The 21,158-nt window shown below is 33.5% G+C and overlaps 2 protein-coding genes across 3 annotated transcripts in view; one reads left to right on the top strand and one right to left on the bottom strand.

Annotated features, from left to right (window-relative positions):
* Positions 1 to 125: 125 nt before the first annotated feature.
* LOC123691967 lies at positions 126 to 11,787 on the top strand. Of its 2 annotated transcripts, XM_045636565.1 has the most exons (8): positions 126 to 210; positions 2,318 to 2,614; positions 6,188 to 6,381; positions 8,143 to 8,299; positions 8,880 to 9,045; positions 9,751 to 9,935; positions 10,341 to 10,526; positions 10,893 to 11,787. In XM_045636565.1, the coding sequence occupies exons 2-8, from the start codon at positions 2,453 to 2,455 to the stop codon at positions 11,049 to 11,051; spliced, it is 1,209 nt and encodes a 402-aa protein (XP_045492521.1). In that variant the 5' UTR covers positions 126 to 210; positions 2,318 to 2,452; the 3' UTR covers positions 11,052 to 11,787. The 2 variants fall into 2 exon arrangements, with proteins under 2 accessions (XP_045492521.1, XP_045492520.1); XM_045636564.1 differs by lacking the exon at positions 126 to 210 and having other exon boundaries at positions 2,157 to 2,614.
* Positions 11,788 to 12,197: 410 nt separating this feature from the next.
* Positions 12,198 to 21,158, bottom strand: part of LOC123691803 (nose resistant to fluoxetine protein 6) — a 33,450-nt gene continuing 24,489 nt past the window's right edge. The window contains exons 4-12 of the mRNA XM_045636363.1: positions 20,284 to 20,548; positions 18,888 to 19,048; positions 16,825 to 16,993; positions 15,073 to 15,266; positions 14,588 to 14,717; positions 13,972 to 14,161; positions 13,424 to 13,566; positions 12,631 to 12,727; positions 12,198 to 12,368 (exon numbers count right to left, since the gene is read on the bottom strand). Coding sequence (XP_045492319.1) covers positions 12,337 to 12,368; positions 12,631 to 12,727; positions 13,424 to 13,566; positions 13,972 to 14,161; positions 14,588 to 14,717; positions 15,073 to 15,266; positions 16,825 to 16,993; positions 18,888 to 19,048; positions 20,284 to 20,548 — 1,381 coding nt within the window. The 3' untranslated portion in view covers positions 12,198 to 12,336. The remainder of the gene's footprint in view (positions 12,369 to 12,630; positions 12,728 to 13,423; positions 13,567 to 13,971; positions 14,162 to 14,587; positions 14,718 to 15,072; positions 15,267 to 16,824; positions 16,994 to 18,887; positions 19,049 to 20,283; positions 20,549 to 21,158) is intronic.

Genomic DNA, 21,158 nt, shown 5'->3' with positions numbered 1-21,158 from the left:
TAAATAAGATAAATCCTTGACATACAGACACTAAGGAGACTTTTGCATCCGCTTTCCCATGTTGTCATGACAACACATAATGCTGTAAGAAGCTGGCGACCAAAAGTTCCAAACCCACACCAAAACCTCTCTTCAGTAGACGATCAGACGCGGTGCTATATGCACGTGGTTGCGTATAACACGTGTATACTAGGTAAATACTGATTTCGTGTAAGTTCCTATTTGCGGTCGTTTTCTAATGAAATATTATTTTCGGAGTCCTTGATTTTTTTTTAATATTGAATTCGGTGTTAAATTTGATGTTGCATGGTTGTGTAAATTAATAAAGAATAATTTGTTTTTTTTTTTTATAGATGATAAAGATCTACATTAGTTAAATAAATCTACCAATATTAAACGAGCAATTATTAGGTTGAATTTTAAAATAAATTGTGCAGTGATTTTTTTTCTTGCTTATTAAAAAATTTTTAGTCCTCGTGTAAATTGCACACGTCTTTTGTAAATACGTTTAAAATTTTAGAATTATTGTTTGATATTAAATTAAGATAAATTAATTATATATACATTGAGGTAAGCATTGAGGTTACTTAGCACATAGATAAAAAATTAAAGATTAATGCGGGTGAGTTGAAATTTATTCGCAATCATCGCATCAACGAAGGTTGCGCTCTTTCGGAATGTTTTCGCGTAAAAAGTTAAATTTGACCTGGCATGCATGCAATGCATGAACTAAAATAATAGTCGTAGTAGATTCTTAAAAAGTATTAATAGATATTTAAGTAGTAGTTGAAGAGTTCAGTGGTTCAATTGAACATTCTACTAATAGTATAAACGCGAAGGTTTGCGAGGATGAATGTTTGTTACTTTTTCACGCAAATACTACTAAATTGATTACAATGAAATTTGGTATGTATAGGTAGCCGAAGGCCCCTAATAAGAAATAGGCTACTTTTTGTCCTGGAAATCCCACAGGAACGGGAACTATGCGGGTTTTCTTTAAAAACGCGGGCGAAGCCGCGGGCGCTACGGTTTTTAATACAGATTTCTTTTCTTTTTTAGAATTGATTTATATATACGTTTCAGCTTTTAAAGTAATTTATTAGAATGAACAATCGTGTTTTCTTCAATTTTGATAGGTAAATATTTTAAGGAATGGATTTCTTAAAATATAGTAAAGCTTATATAGGTAGCTTTAAAAGCGTTCTGCGATATATTTTAATAAACAATTTAAAACATAATTTTTTGATGTAAAATGAATTTTAGGTGGGTAGCTGTAGATCAAACATTTATTGCTATATCTTTATTCTAACCGTATCTAAGGCAACACGTAATCTCAGTAAAAAGTAAGTAGGTTAATAATTATATTCAGTTTCGACATTTTGGCGTGGGCTTACAGCGCAGCGCTACCATTTAAATCACCATTATGTGTATTGTTTTATGTTGTAAAATCTTGTAACAATGAATGCGAGCGTTACCGAATAGTATACGCATTTAAAATTATGCATTATTAGCCCGAGAAAATTAAGCCGAAAATTAGCGGAAATAATTCGTGTATATCTTATAGATGATAGTACCTACGGAGCTAAGTACGGAATCTTTCGTGAGTCCAATTCCCACTTGGATTAGATTTAATTTACTGTTATTTATTCAAAACAATTCAATTGTTCTGTAAGGCAGACTGATGTATGCTGAATTACAGATAAAAAAAGTTTGAAGAAACTAAAAATGTTGTTCCGGATTATCCAGGAAAATAAACAAAATATAAAATGAGTTCGTATGAATTAATAATTTAATATTCAATTGAGGATTTAAAAATGTGATCCACTGTACCTACTTAATATGCAGATATTTTGAAATTGTCGTTAGATTATTGAAACTGAAACTCTAAAAGGGCTGATAGACGTACGAACTTTAAAGTCGCGGTTTTAAAGTTCGCGTACTTACTCGGCTCGCGGCGGTGACAGACGTGCGAGCCAAGGCGGGCTTCGAGTAAAATTTCAAACATGTTGGATCGTCAACGAACTTACTCGACGGTTTTTAAGTACGCGTACTTGGGGTGACACACGAGCGAAAAAGGTCGTCGAGCCACAAGTTCGCGTACTTACTCGTACGTCTGTCACCCCTTTAAAACACCGATGTAACATTATTATTTAAAATTTGTTCTACAAACATAGATACTTATCATAGATTATTAAAAAATTAATTTAGGAAACGTAAGAAGCGGAACGACTGCATATATTAAGAAAAATAGATGAATAACAGAGACGTTTTAATGTTTTATGTATTTTTAAAAACATTAATGTCTTGTAACAATTAGTGCAACACATTAATAAAAAAAAAGATAAAGCGCGCGTAAAAGTGAATTTGAACTCTATGGACAGATTTGAAAAAAGAACAGTGACGTATGTTTAAAAAGTGATGTAGTTTTTTTAAATCTGTTTGGACATTCAATATGGAGATATGGGTATGGATGGTGCTTATGTTTTACGGGAGCAAAGCTGCAGTGCTGCCTCCTCCATGGGCAGATGTGCAGAGGAATCCTTGTGCAACGCATCCTCGCGGTTGGTTGATGCTCTATTGGCCGAATGATGGGAAATGTTACACTATTTACAAGGTCAGTTTAGTTTATGATTTATATTCAGTTACGATTAAGTTAGTATTAAGGAATTAAGCTCTTTTCTATTAAAGCTTTTACAACCTGTAAAAACTTGTTTTGAAATATCGGAGCAATTTTGCAGTCAGAAATACAAATACGTTTAAAACACTTCTGTATTTTATCGTTTCCAGTTCATGCATAAATTAACTCAATATAACGTTCGACTATCTAATAAAGTAACATACGAACAAAATATATTGCAGTAACTGTTCATAGCACAATAGCACGCAATTTGCACTTATTCATATTATTTTCGCAAATACATCACACATCAACACAAAACCGGTTCCTTTCGTTTATGAAAGACCGTGACCGATTGAATCTGTTATGACACACTGTGACCCACTGAACTCACTTTCGTGGGTTTGTGATAATTGATAGATTTTAGACACAGCTTTTAGACGTTAGGTGTGCGATTCTTTTTTCCTGTGTTTTGTTTATTTTAAAGAGCATAAAGTTTGTAGGGACACATATGCAATATAATAATCTTATTATTATTTTTGTTATTTTATTTAATTAGGTATCTAGGCACAAATCTAAAATAATACCCATATGTGCATCACTCATAATATATTTCTGAACTAATTTGAAATTTCCGCTAAGTTTCGGCTCTACCATTTTCATTTAGAGACTAGGTATAGACTATTAAAACTAAACCTCAATATAACAAATGTGACCTAATTGTACGTTTTCGAGATAACATTACCAAGGAGGAGGATTTAAAGAGGATGGGAATACCTATAATTAAAATCCTCCTTCTTGGTAATGTTAAATTATATTCACGGGTACAATATTAGAAAAAACTAATATTACAAAGCTAAATAGTTTGTTTGTTTGTTTGAACGCGCTAATCTCGGGAAGTACTGGTCCGATCTGAAAAACTCTTTCAGTGTTAGATAGCCCATTTATCGAGGAAGGTTATAGGCTATCTAACATCACGCTACGGCCAACAGGAGTGGAGCTACGGGGGTGAAACCGCGCGGAGCAGCTAGTAAAAAATAAACGTCTCATTTTTTATTCGTAACTTATAGTTGAGGATACTTACAGGCGTTTCATTCCATTCATGATAAGCATCATCGCATGAAAGCCTGTTAGAATTTATAGATAATAATATAAAACAATTAAGCTAATGCAATGGAGCTTATCTTACCACGTTTTACTATGATTTATTTAATATTGTTTTAACTACAGTAGGTCTACAGTTTCCTCAATTAAAGTTTCCGTGCTGGTCAAGTAACATGATTAATTATTACCTAATTAGCATTTTTTTTAAATTATTGGATTCACATTGTTGATTAGAGACGATACCGGGATTTTTGACGAAAAATTCATGAAATGTTTAACTTGTAAAATTTTAATTACGATGAAATAAATTATGCCCAATTATCTTATTTTTATATCCTATGTACCTATGATGTACTTAGATGACGTAGAATGCACAGCATCCGAATCTAGTAGCCAAAAGTTAATGAAGACCAGCATTTCTGCCGAAAAGTTGACGCATTGTGTGCGACAAAATTCTCAAAATATTCACACATATTGAGTATAATCTGTGTGGCGTGTTACGTTTGCGTTTGCCTTGCAGTATCTATAAACTGTCTATTATTTGAATATGAACTATATGATTAATGTCCTAAGATATAGATGACACAGGCATAAATGCAGGTATAGGTTTTGTGTTGTTAGATATCTAAGCTCGAGTGAAAGTCCCATTGAAATACATTCAGCGGTTTCCGAGTGATGTAACGGATAGATGGCAAAATTGACAACTACTAGCCCGCGGGTTTACGTGGACCAATGAACCAATAATGTGCATGACAAAAACTTTTTGTAAGTTATTCATATTTTGTTATTTCATAGAATAGAAAAGGCTAACCAAAATCGTAATGACAAACGTAGATAGACATGTAGATATGTATGTAAGCACAGTATGTAAGCGTATTAAAATGCTCTGACAACTAATGTATTCGTAATTATGATAAATAATTATTATAAACATATTAAAACGTCTTTTAATATGAGCAGAGTGAAAATCTACAAATAAAACCATTAAGGAGAATCTGCAACTGTAATATGATATATTATATCTAGTTACTAATATTGAAATAGTTAACATTATGCTTTCCAAATACAACAACCTTCAATACTTTCAAAGGTCGGGGGTACAGACGGTTCATGACTTATGAATACATAGTTACATATATAAGTACTTACATATATATTACACAAGGAATGCACAAAAAGGGCACTTTTAACGCTATAATTTTAAGAAGGGAGCACCCGTTTTTGTTAGATAAATAATGATGATATACTAATTGGTAGTAAGTATAAGATATTAATGAAGTAAGGTATGAGGCATTCATTATAATATTATGTATACGTAAGTATACATAGTACTTTAATTAATGTGCAATTCTAGCGTCAAAAACTTATAAGAAACTCGATAGCTATAATATCACAAAAAATTATACGTAGGTATCAATTCAAAAAAAATGTGTAGATAGGTAGGTACTAGTTTTTTTTTTCGGAACTTTGGAGCATGCAGGATATAAGAAGGTTTATGAATTAGCGATACGTTTAATAACATTGTGTTGGACCGTGGACGCAGGTAGACTTTCATTTCCCCATATTATATAGCATTAGGACAGTATTCATCACACGTAAAAGCAGGTTAACAGTACAAATATTTTTATGCATCACACGCGGTTACACTCACGTAGATAAAATCTGCTGCCAAAAATAGCATGGTTTTTAAGTATAAGAAGTTAAGGGTCAAAATGGCTCAATTTCTTTTGGATTCTTATTTAATTATGCTTCGGATGTGATTTCCGGAGAGCAATCAGAAACTTGTGCTGTTGTCATATAGGTATACTATAGTAGCAAAAATATAAACTTCAAATCAATTACATAAAACATCTCAATACCATTATTTTAATGAATTTTAATCAAAATGGTGTCGAAATGCGTTCGAATTATATAAAAGCTGACTCGAGCAGAATTTATTGCAAATAAAAAATAGTTTAAGTTATCTAATGCCTTATCGACAAATTGAAAGGACGTTTTGCACAACAATATTTTTTGGTGAGAGCTACTCGCAATTGTGCAAATTTTTTGATATCTATCTTAGTAACATATTTATTGGACATTTTTTGTGTTGGTGGTAACAAGCAATTTTATTTTTTAAAGAAAGTATAAAATCTTACAGTCAATCAAGACCTTTTATGATATGACTTAAAATCACCAGAACTTCAGTGTTAACTTTTTAGTATTTAGTGATGTAAAGTCTGTTTCTACATTATAAGAAATTTCGATATAAGGAAATGTCGTCATCACAATGCTTTCCGCCAACAATTTGAGTAGGGGTTATACCTATATACATGTTGCACAATGTGCACATGGAACTACAATAAGACTTTTATCCAATTCTCACAACGTACTTATTATAATGGACCTGAAGCTTACGATTGCTTAGCCATCCACGTTCTATAAAAACTGCAAGTCACTATACGCATTCTACTTTTTCAATTCCAGAAAGGTCATCCATGCCCAGACACTCAAGAGCTGAGCCCAGGTCGTCGAGGTTCGATGACGGTGGCAGAATGCAAGTGCCCTCCCGGCACCGCCCAGCTGCCGCACACGACGACATGTCACAAGCTCTTCGAGAGAGGCCCTTGTAGGAAAGGCGAGTACTTCGCACCAGTCGAGGAGTCATTCAAAAAGAGAGGGTAGGTAAGCATCATTACTTGAAGTGTATTATAATCAGGTTGATGGCTTCCGCAATAAGGAATTTATTTATTTATTTATTTATTTATCACACTTTATTGTAATACAACCATTATATAACAAAAAACAATAAAAAGGAGATATATGGAACGAGAAGGACGTATTACAATTGGCGGCCTTATCACTAAGCAGTGATCTCTGCCAGGCAACCAAGCGGCAAAAAAAGCGAAATATTTAATAATAATTTTTTAATTGAGCTGAAATTGGAAAACCATAAAAAAAAAGAATAAAAAAGAGTTATACACTAAATGAAAATTATATGCACATACATAACTATACATATATGTATAAAAACTATACTATAAATAACCTAACATAATATATACAATATATTATAATAGAAAAATAAATAAATAAATGATAATACATACATAAAACTACATAAAGTATATCATATACTAATAAATGTAAATACATATTGTAATAAATATATTATTCCGAATTAAAGGCAGATAAGAGGAAATGTTTCCGAGCAAGTTTTTTAAAAGAGGAAAGAGAGGGAGCAAGTCTTATCTTTAGTGGTAAGGAGTTCCATAGTCTAACAGCAGAGGCAGTAAAAGAATCGGCATAGAAGTTAGTGCGACGAGATGGGTTACTCAAAATAAGTCTGTCGACGGATCGGAGAGAGTAGTCTTCACAGTGTAGAAATGAAAAGTTATTCTTAAGGTAGGAAGGAGTGATGGGATCAAAAAGGATACGGTATAATAATTGAAGGTGATGGAGATTACGTCGCATGCGAATAGGGAGCCACTTGAGTCGTCTACGATATAAAGATACATGGTCGAATTTCCGAAGGCCAAAGACAAATCGTATTAGAAGATTTTGTAGACGCTCAAGTTTCTCCATGCTCTCAACTGTAAGGTCAGGAAAGCACGCATCCGCGTAATCGAGGATAGGGAAAAGGAGGGATTGCGCTAACGTAATTTTTGTTGGAATTGGCAAAAAGTTTCGCAGACGCCGTAGGGAACCACATGCAGCGTACACCTTTCGACTTATCTCTTGTATGTGATGAGACCATGAGAGTGTTTGGTCAAAGGTAACACCTAAATTTTTGACTACTTTGCTATATGGGATGGTAACACCACCAAGGATGATACTAGGCAAAGCACCCCAGTCAATTTCAGAGATGAGATAAGGACTTCCTATAATAATGACTTGACTTTTTGTAGGATTGATTTTAAGACCGTACTCATCGCACCATTTGACCACAGTTGCTAGCTCAGCGTTGGTAAAATGAATAGCACTAGGTAAGTTAGTAACGGATGCCTGGGTATAAATTTGCAAGTCGTCAGCATACATATGGTAGAGCGAAGATAAACGAGATGTAAGAGAATTTATAAAAATAGAAAAAAGGAGAGGTGACAACACGCCACCCTGCGGCACTCACACACACACACACAGGAATATTAGTGAAGCAGCAATTTCAATGATTTTCTTTTAAGTTGTAATGAAAAAAGTAAGTTGCTAGTAGTGGTGTAATAGTTACTAATACGAAGGATAAGAATACTTATAACGTAATTAAATATAAAGTTAGCAAAACATCAATTACTGTCCAATTTTTTTGTGATTGATTGACGTCCTTACCTATAGCACTATAAATTGTGAAACCCCTTTTACTAGAACACGCTAAAACATGTATAACCTTCGTCAAATTTGTGCAATCGATGGTTTTCCAATGACTAATCCGTTTATTCGTATTCCAGTGAACGCCAAGGTATATGCGTGAGGCCGAAGCAATGTGCTGATGAGACCTTGCTCTACTGGCCTTCAGATGACCGATGTTACTACCGGATGTCACAGGGCCCTTGCTTTCCAGGCGCCATATTGGATGTCGGGAAAGATGGCCTGGCTAATTGTACGGTATGTACCTATCTTGATTTTGCTAAATTAGATAATGCAATCGCTGCTTAATTGAGTTTAGCCACAGAAAGCAGCCTTTCCCTGTTCAGCAGCAGAGCAGAAGTTTCAGTATTGATAATCTATACTAATATTATAAAGCTGAAGAGTTTGTTTGTTTGTTTGAACGCGCTAATCTCAGGAACTACTGGTCCGATTTGAAAAATTCTTTCGGTGTTGGATAGCCCATGTATTGAGGAAGGCTATAAGCTATATATAATCACGCTAAAACCAACAGAAGCGGAGCCATGCGGGTGAAACCGCGGAGCGCAGCTAGTTAGTGATAATAGTTTCTCAAATTCTGGTTGTCTTAGCAGTCTTTATTGCGGCAAAGTATAAAAAAATTAGTAAAACTAATCGATATGGTCTCAATTAAGTTATTATAACAATTATGGTTAACGTCTCGATTGAGTTATTATACCACTGTAGTTAATGTCAGTTGAGTGATTATAACACATATCAATTATTGTGAAAATATGATTTTTAATTAAATATTCTTATAGCATTTTGCTATCCCAATAAAAAGTCAATATAAAACTTTCAGTGTGAAAAGAATGGTCCAAACTACTGGCCCGTAGATGGTAACTGCTACTCCCACTACACGAGAGGGCCGTGTGAAAGGGGACAGTTGTTCCTGCCTGGAGCCAAGTGTGGTTGTGAACCGCATCTACCGCATTATCATAATGAGACTGAAGGATGTTATGAATTAGGTAAGGATTTTTAAGTTAAAAAAAGACCTCAAGAATAGTTTTGCTACTGTTCTTCTCAGACCACTTCTTTGTAAGTATGGTAACGCCGGAGCGTAATAACACATTCACAAATCACAATATGAATTAACAATCAAAGGGGCAATTCTATCAAGGACTGCAAAAAGTAACATTTTCGTGGGAGAAGAGTGGTGATGTTGACTAGAGACGAAGGAAAGCCCTATCGTATGTTAGCAACCAATGATATTATAAGTAAAAAACACAAACCTTTACACTATAGCACGAATAGAAGTCAAAGTAAGATGACTTGGTTCAATTATCATGAGCGAAAACTGTGAATGATAAATAATTAGCCATAATTTTGGCTAATTAGTCTTGTAGTAGTGTGTAGCTCTAGAGCTTTTACAGAGCTCTAGAGCTACACCTTTTTTTTGATTGTTTTAGCCTATCTACACCTTACTACTCTAATATCATTACTAGCAACATGACGGATATATCCCATACAATAACTACCTTTTTTTTTGTTTTATGGTGGGGAAACTTCCAAAGATACCCACTGCCCCCGGGGAAGGAGCCGTGGGTTATGTCGGATTCTTACCGACTAAAACCCCACTGTGTTCCGTCGAGCCGCTTTTGATGGGGCCGCGGGTATTGGTTGGAATTCTTCCGCGACAATAACTAGCTACCTTCAAACATCGAACATTCCAGATACGAGCGGGCCGTGTCCCAAGGGCCACACGTTCTCGCTAGCTCAGTCGGGCGCGAGCCGCCGTGCGCAGTGCACGTGCCGCGCGTTCCATGCGAGAGCCGCGGATGGCGCGTGCTATAGATTGTATACACGTGGTCCGTGTGCGCATGATGAGATGCTGGCGAGGGATGGGAGGTGTACTAAGGTTGGTGTGAAGAGAAGCTAGGTAGTTTAGGGAAGTAGTATAGAGTAGATGATAGTATAGAGTTTGTAGACGTATGCTCAGACCTGCCGTACACAAATATTTAGAATTGCATAGCCTAGTAGTATGGCAAGTAATCTTTTTCCACAACGACATAAATATAATATTTACGATTGAAGACCGAAATCGCAGATAAGAGCTTTCGCATCGTGAGCTTTTTTCTTAACAGCTGTAACACAAATTTTGCGTTGTGGATGTTTCCTGTGGTCATAACGCGTTGAACGCAATTTTTTTTTCACTCAACGCGTATTTTCAGTCTGTAAGCCTAACATAAGAATATGGTTTATATAGGGTTTATCCTTTCTATCTTTCAAACGTAATGTCCTAATAATTTGTCCAACTTTCCAGGTGCCATGCGGTCGCGGTAGACTATACTATCCCACCCGGCGTCGCTGCTATCGCCCCGGAGCAGCTGAACCCTGTCCCGTGGGAGAAGTGTTGTCTTTTGACTTTGAAGCTCGCCCCGCTGTAGATGGGATTAGCCATAATGGGGTGTGTGCTTGTGGACCGGGAGGACTGTGTGTGAGGAAGAAGGTTAGTATAGACGCAGTCATTTGCGTTCTATTTCTACGTATACTAAGGCTGCGCACCTTACTGCGAAGTAATATACCATACGCAACTACCGCAGTACCAGGTGCGATTGTGGATGAAATCTCATATAGGCCGTTGACTAGTCTCGTAATCAACATAAATTGTGTTTTAATTGGTCATAAGTTGCTGCTAAATAATATCCAAAGGTATTATATCCATCGTAAGTCATAACCAACAAAAATAAATTCACGGATTTTGCTGATTTAAATTATTACCAAATACCATAATTATTTTCTTACGAAAAGACCTAAAAATCAATTCTCTTTACTTCAAATTTTTTTTTATTAATACACTATTTCTCTATTCCAGGTGATAACATGTCTCTCACGTCCCGGGGCCGTAATATTCGCGAACACGTGTCACATTCTCCACACACAAGGCCCTTGCCCCACTGGATCTTGGCTCGTTAGAGATACACTTGGCAAGGCCAAGTGTCAGTGTCGACCTGACACTAAGTGTGACAGTTGACACTTTATAAATTAGACACACCAAAGCTGAAGAAGAAGATTCAAGAAAAAGAAAAAGAAAAAGTTTCAAACTGACTTTAGGTGTAACAGTTGACACTTGGACATTTTTTAAAGTGTGATTTCATTCGGAACTTTTATGAATAATTAATAATGGCCTTGATAGATTAAAATATTGCCATTTTAAGAAAATATAACAATTCTGTTCAAAGTATTGCCAGTGTTTAAGAATTGTATTGATTTTACTATTCTTGCTAAAAGTTTGACAGACTCTAGCTTGGAAGATATTGCCCAATTGAAAAAAAAAATGATGATAATGGGCTGAATTGAAAAAAACCTGCCATTCAAAGAAAAGATGTCATTTTCCTATTGAATAAAGCTCATATATGGCGTATACAGAAGGCAACGAATGTTAATGAATAAAATATAATGAAGAAGGCAACGAATGTAAATAAAATATGATGTTATTGAGTTTTTTTTAATGGAGTGAAATTGTGAAAAATATGAATTTAATTAAAGACAGTGCCATGAGAATCTCAGTAAATAATATAGGGTGTTATTTTAAGTGATGAAAGTGTGAACATATCATTAATTAATTATTTGTTTTAATAAATTTTTTATATTAGTTTGAATGATGAGAATGTATTTATAATAGTGTTGTGCATATTATTTTTGGAGACATTTACAGTATTTTAATTGTATTAAAGTAAGAAATTTTGAAATAAAATACTTTAAAAGAATTCATTGAGTTTTATTTCTTAATCACGAGCTTTCCTCCCACGGCTTATCCCGTGTTTTCAAAGAAAACCCCGCATAGTTCCCGTTCTCGTGGAATTTCCTGGATAAAACCTATTCTATGTGTTAATCCAAGTTACCCTCTATAATATGTGTGCTAAATTTCATTGCAATCGGTTCAGTATCGGTTTAGTTCAGGAGTAATAAACATACCTACATACACATACACAATACACATACATCTATCCTCACAAACTTTCGCATTTATAATATTAATTGGATAGGATAGGATAGTAGGGTTATAATTTTAAATTTTTGAATGAGAAGGTTTTGAAAAGAAATGGTATGTATAAAAAAATTATTTTCATTTTAGAATTATTGATATCTATAACGTTTTAAAATTAAAATCCTTGAATAAAACTCACTCATTTATTAACTTACAATAACTTACATTAACAGTATAAAAATAGACAAAAATACAATCTAAGTACGTGATGTTTTGGCTTAAGCTAAATATAATACAGTCAGTTCGCTCTCTTGCCACTTCTAATACTTCACTTTTCTTTTAATTTCGTCTGTGATTTTCCTGTAAAAAAATTGATACAAAGTTTAAATAAAATAATTTTATCTTAGTTTGACATTGAAATATACAAAAAAGCTCTAAGTAATTTTAATTAATTATATTGTGTATCCTGCTTGATTATGGATTGATATTGGAATGGTTTCATAAATATATGCTCATACCATATATTTATGAAACCATTTTACTTATTTATATGGCTGGGTCACAAAAATTGGTTATATTTGATAAATTAATGGAATAGAATATTAAAACATATTATATTTACCGAAATATATCCTATAGACTTGGTTGAAAGGCATCTCAATAGCGACCGTGGCGAGAATGGAAATAATCAACACTACCGCCATCTCTGGGACGTGGACCTGAAAGTAAGTAGTAATTTTATTGTCTATTGATCGTTTTTTAATTTGTATTGTCTTTGGTTTTTAAATAAATATAAAAATACATGATGATTATGTATGAGGATTGAAATATTGAAATTGTTGTAGAATTTTTGATAACTGGCAGTAAATTAAGTAGAGAAAGAGAGAGTAGAACGAATTCGATAATTTAGTGGCACGTACAATATGTGTGAAACAAAACAAATTGATTAATACAATTTAATTGAGATTAACAAACGTACAATTAATGATGCTGTATCCCGCCATTTAATATTTTGTGATTTTTCGTTTAGTTTTATTTAACAAATTATCTCAATCAATGTTTAAAAAAATTGAAATTAGCTGATCTTTTTTAAGAGGAAAGCTCTTATAATATAAACTTTTTTTTATTGAACGATTAGAAAAAAAACCTTACAAACATCAAAATATTTCCTTTTAATTTCAAGTAAAGTAACTTGCAAGTTAAAAATATTAATCACTACATAGTATAAAACAAAGTCTCTTTCTCTGTCCCTATGTCCCTTTGTATGCTTAAATCTTTAAAACTCCGCAACGGATTTTGATGCGGTTTTTTAAATAGATAGAGTGATTCAAGAGGAAGTTTTAGTATATAATTTATTAGGTTTTAGACAAAGCGGGCGAAGCCGCGGGCGGTAAGCTAGTTAAAAAATAACTCACAAGTAAGAAAGGCGTATAATACTCGGCATGTCTCTGCACACCAACGTTATAGAAGAATATCGGGAACTGCGTGAGATACACGCCGTATGCGATCTTGTTGAAGAACTTGAACACTCGCGACTCTACGAATGCTGTTCCGATTCCTGCGAAAATAAGTTAATAAAATTCAAAATATTTTTTTATGAAATGGAAGATTAAAATTGTTATATACCAGTATACCAGTAGGATATATTGACTTAAATTGTTATATACCAGTCTTGAAGTACACCAGTAGCATAATATATTGACACAAACTATTATTTGTATTTTTATTGAGGTGAAAATTTATCCTTAGCCAAGCTCAGCACATTTTGGAAAATCTTAGCAATCGCTTCACCAATGTGCCAATATTATGAAATTCAATATTTTAAACTAAAATGTTTTCCATTCTATCGCAGTCTCTACGATTGCTTATTTTTTATTTTCGTTATAGTTCCTATAGGGTTCTAGAATAATTCATTTTTGTTTGTCACATTTATATTACTTTCTTACAAATATTCCTATCTTACCTGCATAATCATTACAAATAGCCCAATGCGCGATACTCATGAACAGTCCCCACAGAATAGGCGCGAACGCAGCAAACATGGCCGCCGGGAAGTGCTCGTACTTGTAGCCTTCGAGACCCATCCTGTACGGACTGGCTATCGTGAACGCGGCTATACCGAAACTTACGCACCAGACTAGTCTGGCTTGGTTCTGGAAAGGAAAACTTGGTTTCAAAAATTGTTTAATTGTAAATTGTTTAAATTGTTTAATGTTTGTTACTACATATATCACGCGAAAACCACTGAACAAATTTTGATGATACTTGGCAGTAATTTAATAACTCAGGCCCCGGAATCACAGACACAATAGAAAATCTATTGTGTCGTGGACCGATCGGGCAGCTCGGGGCTCAATGGGTTAAGAGTATTTTTTACGTAATCAGCGTATACTAAACTATAAGTTCCTTATGGATTATTATCATCCAATGAAAAAATAAATTATAAAACAAGGACAGAAACCAATTTTGAAAAAAAAAAATTGATCAAAATATTTTTTAGCTATTTTCTTACAAAATAGGTTTTCCGCAATTTAACTTTTAAATATTTCTTCGCAATTAATATGAAAATAAGGACTTACATCACTGAGTTTAACGCGTGATTTGTTGTTTTTAATGAAGTACGCCATCAACACTCCAATGAGGTAAATAGTAGCGCGGTGTGTTGGTAGGATGTAGGAATATCTTGCTGCGTCTAATAACTTTGATACCCTGAGAAATACATAATATTAATAAGTATAATATATAGAAAGGAGAAATTAGTTGAAATATAAGTAATAGTAATAGATATCAGTCTTCGACTATCAGGACTTTTTAGGATTTATGGAATATTTAAATTTTGCAAGTACTTACTTCAATATACAATATAGGTAAGAACTACATACTCCAGCCTAAGGAAACTCGACCGAGGTATTCAATATTTAGTAATTCATGATCTCGAAAACTTTAAAGTACCAATGAGACATAACAGAAATCAAATAAAAGCGGACACCATAAAAAGTGGTCAATATACAAAAACTAAGATGTAAAAATTTACTTATTCTGAACAAATAAATGAAATACTCACGAGATCCCATAGTACACGAACATACTGATGTCATACCAATGCGTAGCCAAATACCGCAGTATAGTGGAAGATACAGCTATACCCAGTATAAGAGCTAGACCTAGTCTTTTGAACTTCCAGAGAATTAGCATCAAGGGGAATGTACCCACGTACAGTTGCATGTCGATACCCAGTTGGTGAGTGTGGGTTAAACACTGGAAAATAATATCATTAATGAGGTTTTTTTAAGAACTACTTATTTCTATAATAATATTCTAACTTATAAGGAGTCACCGTTTATGAGGATAACGGGTGTAATTGCTGGATCTACTTAACTGATCTTGAATATGCTTTTACCACAAGGAAGCTTCTTTACCCTAATAACATAAGCTATTTTTTTACTTCGATCAACCCGGGGCAAAGTATAATTTATCTTCATTATTCTAGTTTAGTCGTTGTGCCGAATAATAATACCTAATTCGACAATACTTAGGAGTTCTAAACTAGCTCCAAAAACGAGGTTACGAGAAACAATCGAGGGAATAATGTTAAATGCCGCAGCTCTAGTTGAAATGGTAATTTCTTTCCCGGTTTTTAATTGAAACAGTTTCACTAAAGTAGGGCAGTTATTTGCAGGAAAATTTAGAGATCGTGCACCGTACACAAAACGAGCTAATGGCGTTTAAACGCTCGTATGTAATTGATGCTCAGTACTTACAAAACGTAAAACTTGTACTTTTGTCATTAAAATTAAAACGTAAAAAAAGAACATTGAGACTAATCTTTTCTAGATCTTTCCATAGTATTCAAAATTCGTGTAGTGTTCGAAGGGAATTAATTTAGCATAGCTTTTGTGCAATGTTGTTTTTAACAGAGTCAAGCTACAGTTCAATCTGTTAAAACTTGTGAAGAAACCTGACCTATTACGGGCAAATAATTATTTTGAGAACAAAATAAATGGGACAAAGATTGATAATTATACCTGAAGTATAAGACAATGTAGAAAAAGCAAGGTTCAAAGTGAGGATTGCACTTTGCAGTAGATATTAAAAGTGACACCAATAAGTTATATAAGAACCTGGGAACTGGTGCAGATTGCAAAGCATTGTTAGCAAAACAGCAAATATTAATTGATATTTCTATTCGTAACAATAATTCCCGATGGAAGTTTATTTAGCGTCCTTTTTCCGTCAGAACAATCTTGATATTAACGGGATTTGTTTTCCTTATCGTTTACTGTTTGCTCATCTCTTTCCGTATTGAAAATCAAAATGAAAAAGTAAATGAACATGACAAGATTCCCAATATGCCAAATTTCCTTCAATATTAAAAATATGATTTGCATTGAATGCTTTTGTTTTAATCGGCTTTCTACATGAATAGCTGTAAAAGTAGTATAATAATAGCCTTCTTGTTTGTAAACAAAAGGGGATAATTACTGAGCAAGTAGGTACTGCATCTTGCTATTAGGCAATTTATATCGCGGAAACTGAATTGTGCTTTAATTTAATGGTAGGATCTTCGTAATGATCGTATATAATTATACCGTTGTTTTTAACATTATTAAAAATTGAGTCAACATGTTATAACTTATACTACTATTTATAGTTCTTGGTTAGTTATGCGTAGTTTTCTAATATTACTCACGCACTTTTTATTATTCTTAACCCAGCATGGTTCACTAACTGCTATATCTAAAACGAAAATTATAACCTAAATATTCTCTACATTTAGACGATATTTTTCTAAGCTTTTTAATCACAAAAATCTTACCATTTCTTCAAAGCCAAAGTAATTATGAATAAACAGGAAGCTCTTCCACATATTCTTTTCACAGACTCGGCTATGTTCCTCCACCACAAGGTTCCATTGAGGACCGTTGTTGAGGTCCGGGAGGACGTATGTACAGAATAACATTAGACTCAGGAAGAGAGGGAAAAGCCTGAAATAAAGATATTAAGAAATTATTACAAAGTTGAAAATAATTATTTCCTACAGATGCGTAATCGTTAATCATTTTTTTAATAAGATTATAGACACCTACGTTAATTCTTAAACTACTCAATCGATTTACATTTTATATATAAAACGAATTGTCCTTATGTTGTGCTTGATGAATTATGTAGTTGTAAAGTATTCAAAATTCAATAGTAAGTATTAAAAAAAAATACTTTTCTTGTTTAAAAATAAAATCAAACCTGCTATTGTGCAAATAAATGCAAGCATTAAATAAAACAAGCTATGTCTGTCTGATATATTTTCAACATTTCAACTTCACAATGGATTCGGATTCATTCAAATGTAGAGGTTTAGTGGAAAATTACTTTTCAACATGATTTTTTAGAAACGGCTATTCTGTTTTCGCAATAAGCAGAAAAACGTACGTTTACGTAGAATAATTTGAACAAAGTCAATTTACCTAGTAATCCTACTAAAATAAAAAAATCGAACAATTTCAAATTTGTTATTGTTACTCAAATCCTACTACTAATATTATAAATGCGAAAGTAACTCTGTCTGTCTGTCTGTTACTCAATCACGCCTAAACTACTGAACCAATTTTCATGAAATTTGGTATGGAGATATTTTGATACCCAAGAAAGGACATAGGCTACTTTTTATCCCGGGAAAATGACGCAATCCCGGAAATCCCACGGGAACGGGAACTATGCGGGTTTTTCTTTGATTGCGCGGGCGAAGCCGCGGGTGGAAAGCTAGTATAATATAAAAAAAAATCGCAAAATGTGTTGCGCATAACACGAGAACATCTGAACCAATTTCGTTAATTCTTTTTTTATAATATTCCTTGAAGTTTGAAGATGGTCCTTATGGAGAAAAAACGTAAACCTGTACTGCGGCCGAAGCGGGGGCGGATCGCTAGTTTATAATAATAATCGAACACAACTAATACGCTGATATATCTAAATAACTAGATTAATTAATGTTTTTGAACACGCGTTTGTAATATCTATTAATGATTCAACAGATTATTTAGTTTTAATCGCATTTCAATGTGTAAGCATATTAGTGCCGTAATTATAAGGTTTCAGAATGCAACGTTGGTTATTATGATTTATAATGTAGAGGATATCCAATATTGTTGGAATAACCAATTTGAATAGCGTAATTAAGAAATAATTATTTTTAGATGAGGACGTAAAATACGGTCACGTAGTTATTATTATACTGGGAGATAATTATGAAGATAGATAATTAATAATTATACGTTTCTATTATATAATTACATTTTTATATCTTATATATTACAAATAATGCTTTCAACTTAATTGGCATTGTTAATAAAACAGTTGAAATTGGTCGATGAAATAAGTACTTTTATATACGCGCCTAAAACATATTTTTTTAGGTCCTCCATCAAGGTCTCTATAAAGGCTCTATATAGAGCTCATTTTTAAAATGCTTATCTAATCAAGAATCTTCTCCATAAACGAGTTTTGGAGTGTCTTTTTTGAGTTAATTATACATTTATGTTTTGCATATTATTTTCTGAATTATAATCAACTAGGTTTCTGCCCGCGGCTTCGCCCGCGCAGTCAAAGCAAAACCCGCATACTGCATAGTTCCCGTTCCCGTGGGATTTCCGGGATTGCATCATTTTCCCGGGATAAAAAGTAGCCTATATCCTTTCTCAGGTATCAAAATATCTCCATACCAAATTTCATGAAAATTGGTTCAGTAGTTTAGGCGTGATTGAGTAACAGACAGACAGAGTTACTTTCGCATTTATAATATTAATATGGATTATTCTAAATACGAATTCTGTTTAACGAAGACAACATTATTTTTTTAAAAGCTCGGCTCTACACCATCCTTACCTGAACCATCTCGCTAGAAGTCTATTCTTTAAGTCAATAGTTCCTTTCTTTTCCAAGTCCTGAAGAAGGTTGTGTGCGTTGAGGAAACCGCTGAGATACAAGAAACTGTCAGTGTATACAATCGCTGATCGACCAATCACCGCCCAGGGCATACCGAATACCTACAAACAAAATATTAAGTATTAAACTTTCATACTAAAACTAGCTGCTTGACGCAGATTGGAACTAGATGGTTTGGGATAAAGAAATTGCCTATGTAAATTCTGTGTGTTTTTTGTTAGATTTTTTATTTTCCGATCAGAAACATGATGAGATGGACATACAGAGTTAAAAACTTTTTTATGATTTAAGTAGGACGTATAAGTTTATGACCTAGTTATGTTGATAAAATATGAAATTGTCTGTGTGTTTCATCGTAAAATATTACGATAGTCAGGACTCAGGGTGAAAATAGCTTTTATACAGGGTTTGAATTTGTGTGTTTAGAAGTATGATCGGTTTATTGTTGTTTAATTCATTATATTTGTTCCTTGAAAGTGTAGTAAAAAAATAGGATTTCATTTCATCGATCATTTCAATTATCAGAAATCGCACAATGAGCAGAGGCTATTAAGCCTTGACAGCAGGCGTTATTTGATAAATTGTTACACGTGCAAAAATGGTTCAATTATAACACGTGTAAAATATTATCTAATAGATAAATAAATAAATAGTTATGATAATAATTCCTTTAATAAATATACAAATAGAACGTTCAATTTATATTTGCTTTCAAAACGCATCGTTGGCTTCAAGAAAGATGTGATTCAATGTTTATAAAAAAATTACGCTTCTCAAATTACTCCGTAATAATTATTTTATAAGTGCAGTGAACCTGAAATAAGCATTACAAGGTATCACATTACGCGGTATAAAAGTATAGCAAATATTGGCAAAGATCTTGTTAACTACAGTTACGATTCTTTATTTCCTTATTTTGTTGTCGCCTTGAAAATAACGTCGTGTACTCGTAAAGGATATTACACAAAACTTAAGTAATTTTCATTGTTTTACGGGACCTTTGTACACGCAATATTTTCCAGTGAACAGTCAGAATGAAATCAATGGCGTGACATAATTTCTGAAATCGAAATGAACCGATTGATTCAAAAGTCCTCGCTTGGTCCTCGCTGATTCGTGATTGTTTCAAGAACTGCAGCTCTATTAATTTGAAGCGTTTAGCGTGCAAGGAGTTTGTGTTATTACAATTATTTTGTCACTATTTATTTATCATTTTTTATGCGTGCTTTTAGCTTTTACGTATTACGAACATGACTAACATTCGATGTTTATTTAATTTGTGTTTATATAAAGGCTATTTTTATTTAATTTAATATACCTAATATGTTTTACATACCTCAGAGTAGCTAGTCTTATTAACATAAGGGCTGTGTGCCATAGCCATAGACTTGTGCGCGAGCAGTAGAGCAAACGCGTTCATCCCCCGAAACGCATCCACCCCCTTCACCCTTGTAGGCGAGTCGCTTAAGTCGAAAACTTTCTTCAGATTCCGTTTAAGGGAGAATGCGTTTAGTAACTTCTCGAAATTCGTGGCACCTTCCTTTCCGTCGTCCAGGATCGTGCCCAGACCGAGCAGGATTAGTATGGCTAGGAAGAATGCTCTGGAAATTTTTGAAGTTATTTTTAATGTGCGTGGAAAAAGAAAGTACGAATAAAAGACCAATTATTTACTTCAAGGCGCAAGGACAATTTCATGAATGAATAACAAAACAATTAAGAGCTTATATTAATAATTTTATTTTATGCATAAAATATTCTATATTGTTGTTTATTGGATAGGTGTAAATTACAAGTATGAATGCTATTATCGGAAGCGAAGCAAAAAGGTCATTTCAATTGTTAAATGACATAATTATGTTCGTTCTCAAAGATAAATAATTGTTAATATGCTCAGAGATTCCCTGGGCGAGCGTTAATAATCTCTCTTTGAGCCTTTATGTGGAGTTTAATTTATCAATGAAACATCATTCCGGAAATGTATGCAAAATGGGGAAATATCGTTATTAGTGTTAATTGTAAGGGACTGTTGCTTAAGAAATTTTATAATAGTTTCCGCAACATTATTACATTTTGAAATGAATTGTAGCTGACAATCTGCGTATTACTTGATTAGTTAATTACTGTTTTCTTTTAAACTAATAAAATTAAAACAATCAAGATACTGAAATGTAGAACAAACTTTAACACGACCAAACAAACATAATATATCAT

This window comes from Colias croceus, chromosome 5 (genome assembly GCF_905220415.1).
Source record: "Colias croceus chromosome 5, ilColCroc2.1".
NCBI classification, from domain to species: Eukaryota; Metazoa; Arthropoda; class Insecta; order Lepidoptera; family Pieridae; genus Colias; species Colias croceus.
Note: the sequence above shows the minus strand (reverse complement) of the source record. Positions and strands in the feature narration are given on the sequence as shown.

What these genes read in the sequence shown, in the direction of transcription:
- LOC123691967 (XM_045636565.1), top strand. Translation starts at nt 2,453, where the DNA reads ATGGAGATATGGGTATGGATGGTGCTTATGTTTTACGGGAGCAAAGCT. An exon ending in AATGTTACACTATTTACAAG is followed by an intron (nt 2,615 to 6,187) that starts GTCAGTTTAGTT and finishes TTTCAATTCCAG; the next exon opens with AAAGGTCATCCATGCCCAGA. An exon ending in ATGGCCTGGCTAATTGTACG is followed by an intron (nt 8,300 to 8,879) that starts GTATGTACCTAT and finishes TAAAACTTTCAG; the next exon opens with TGTGAAAAGAATGGTCCAAA.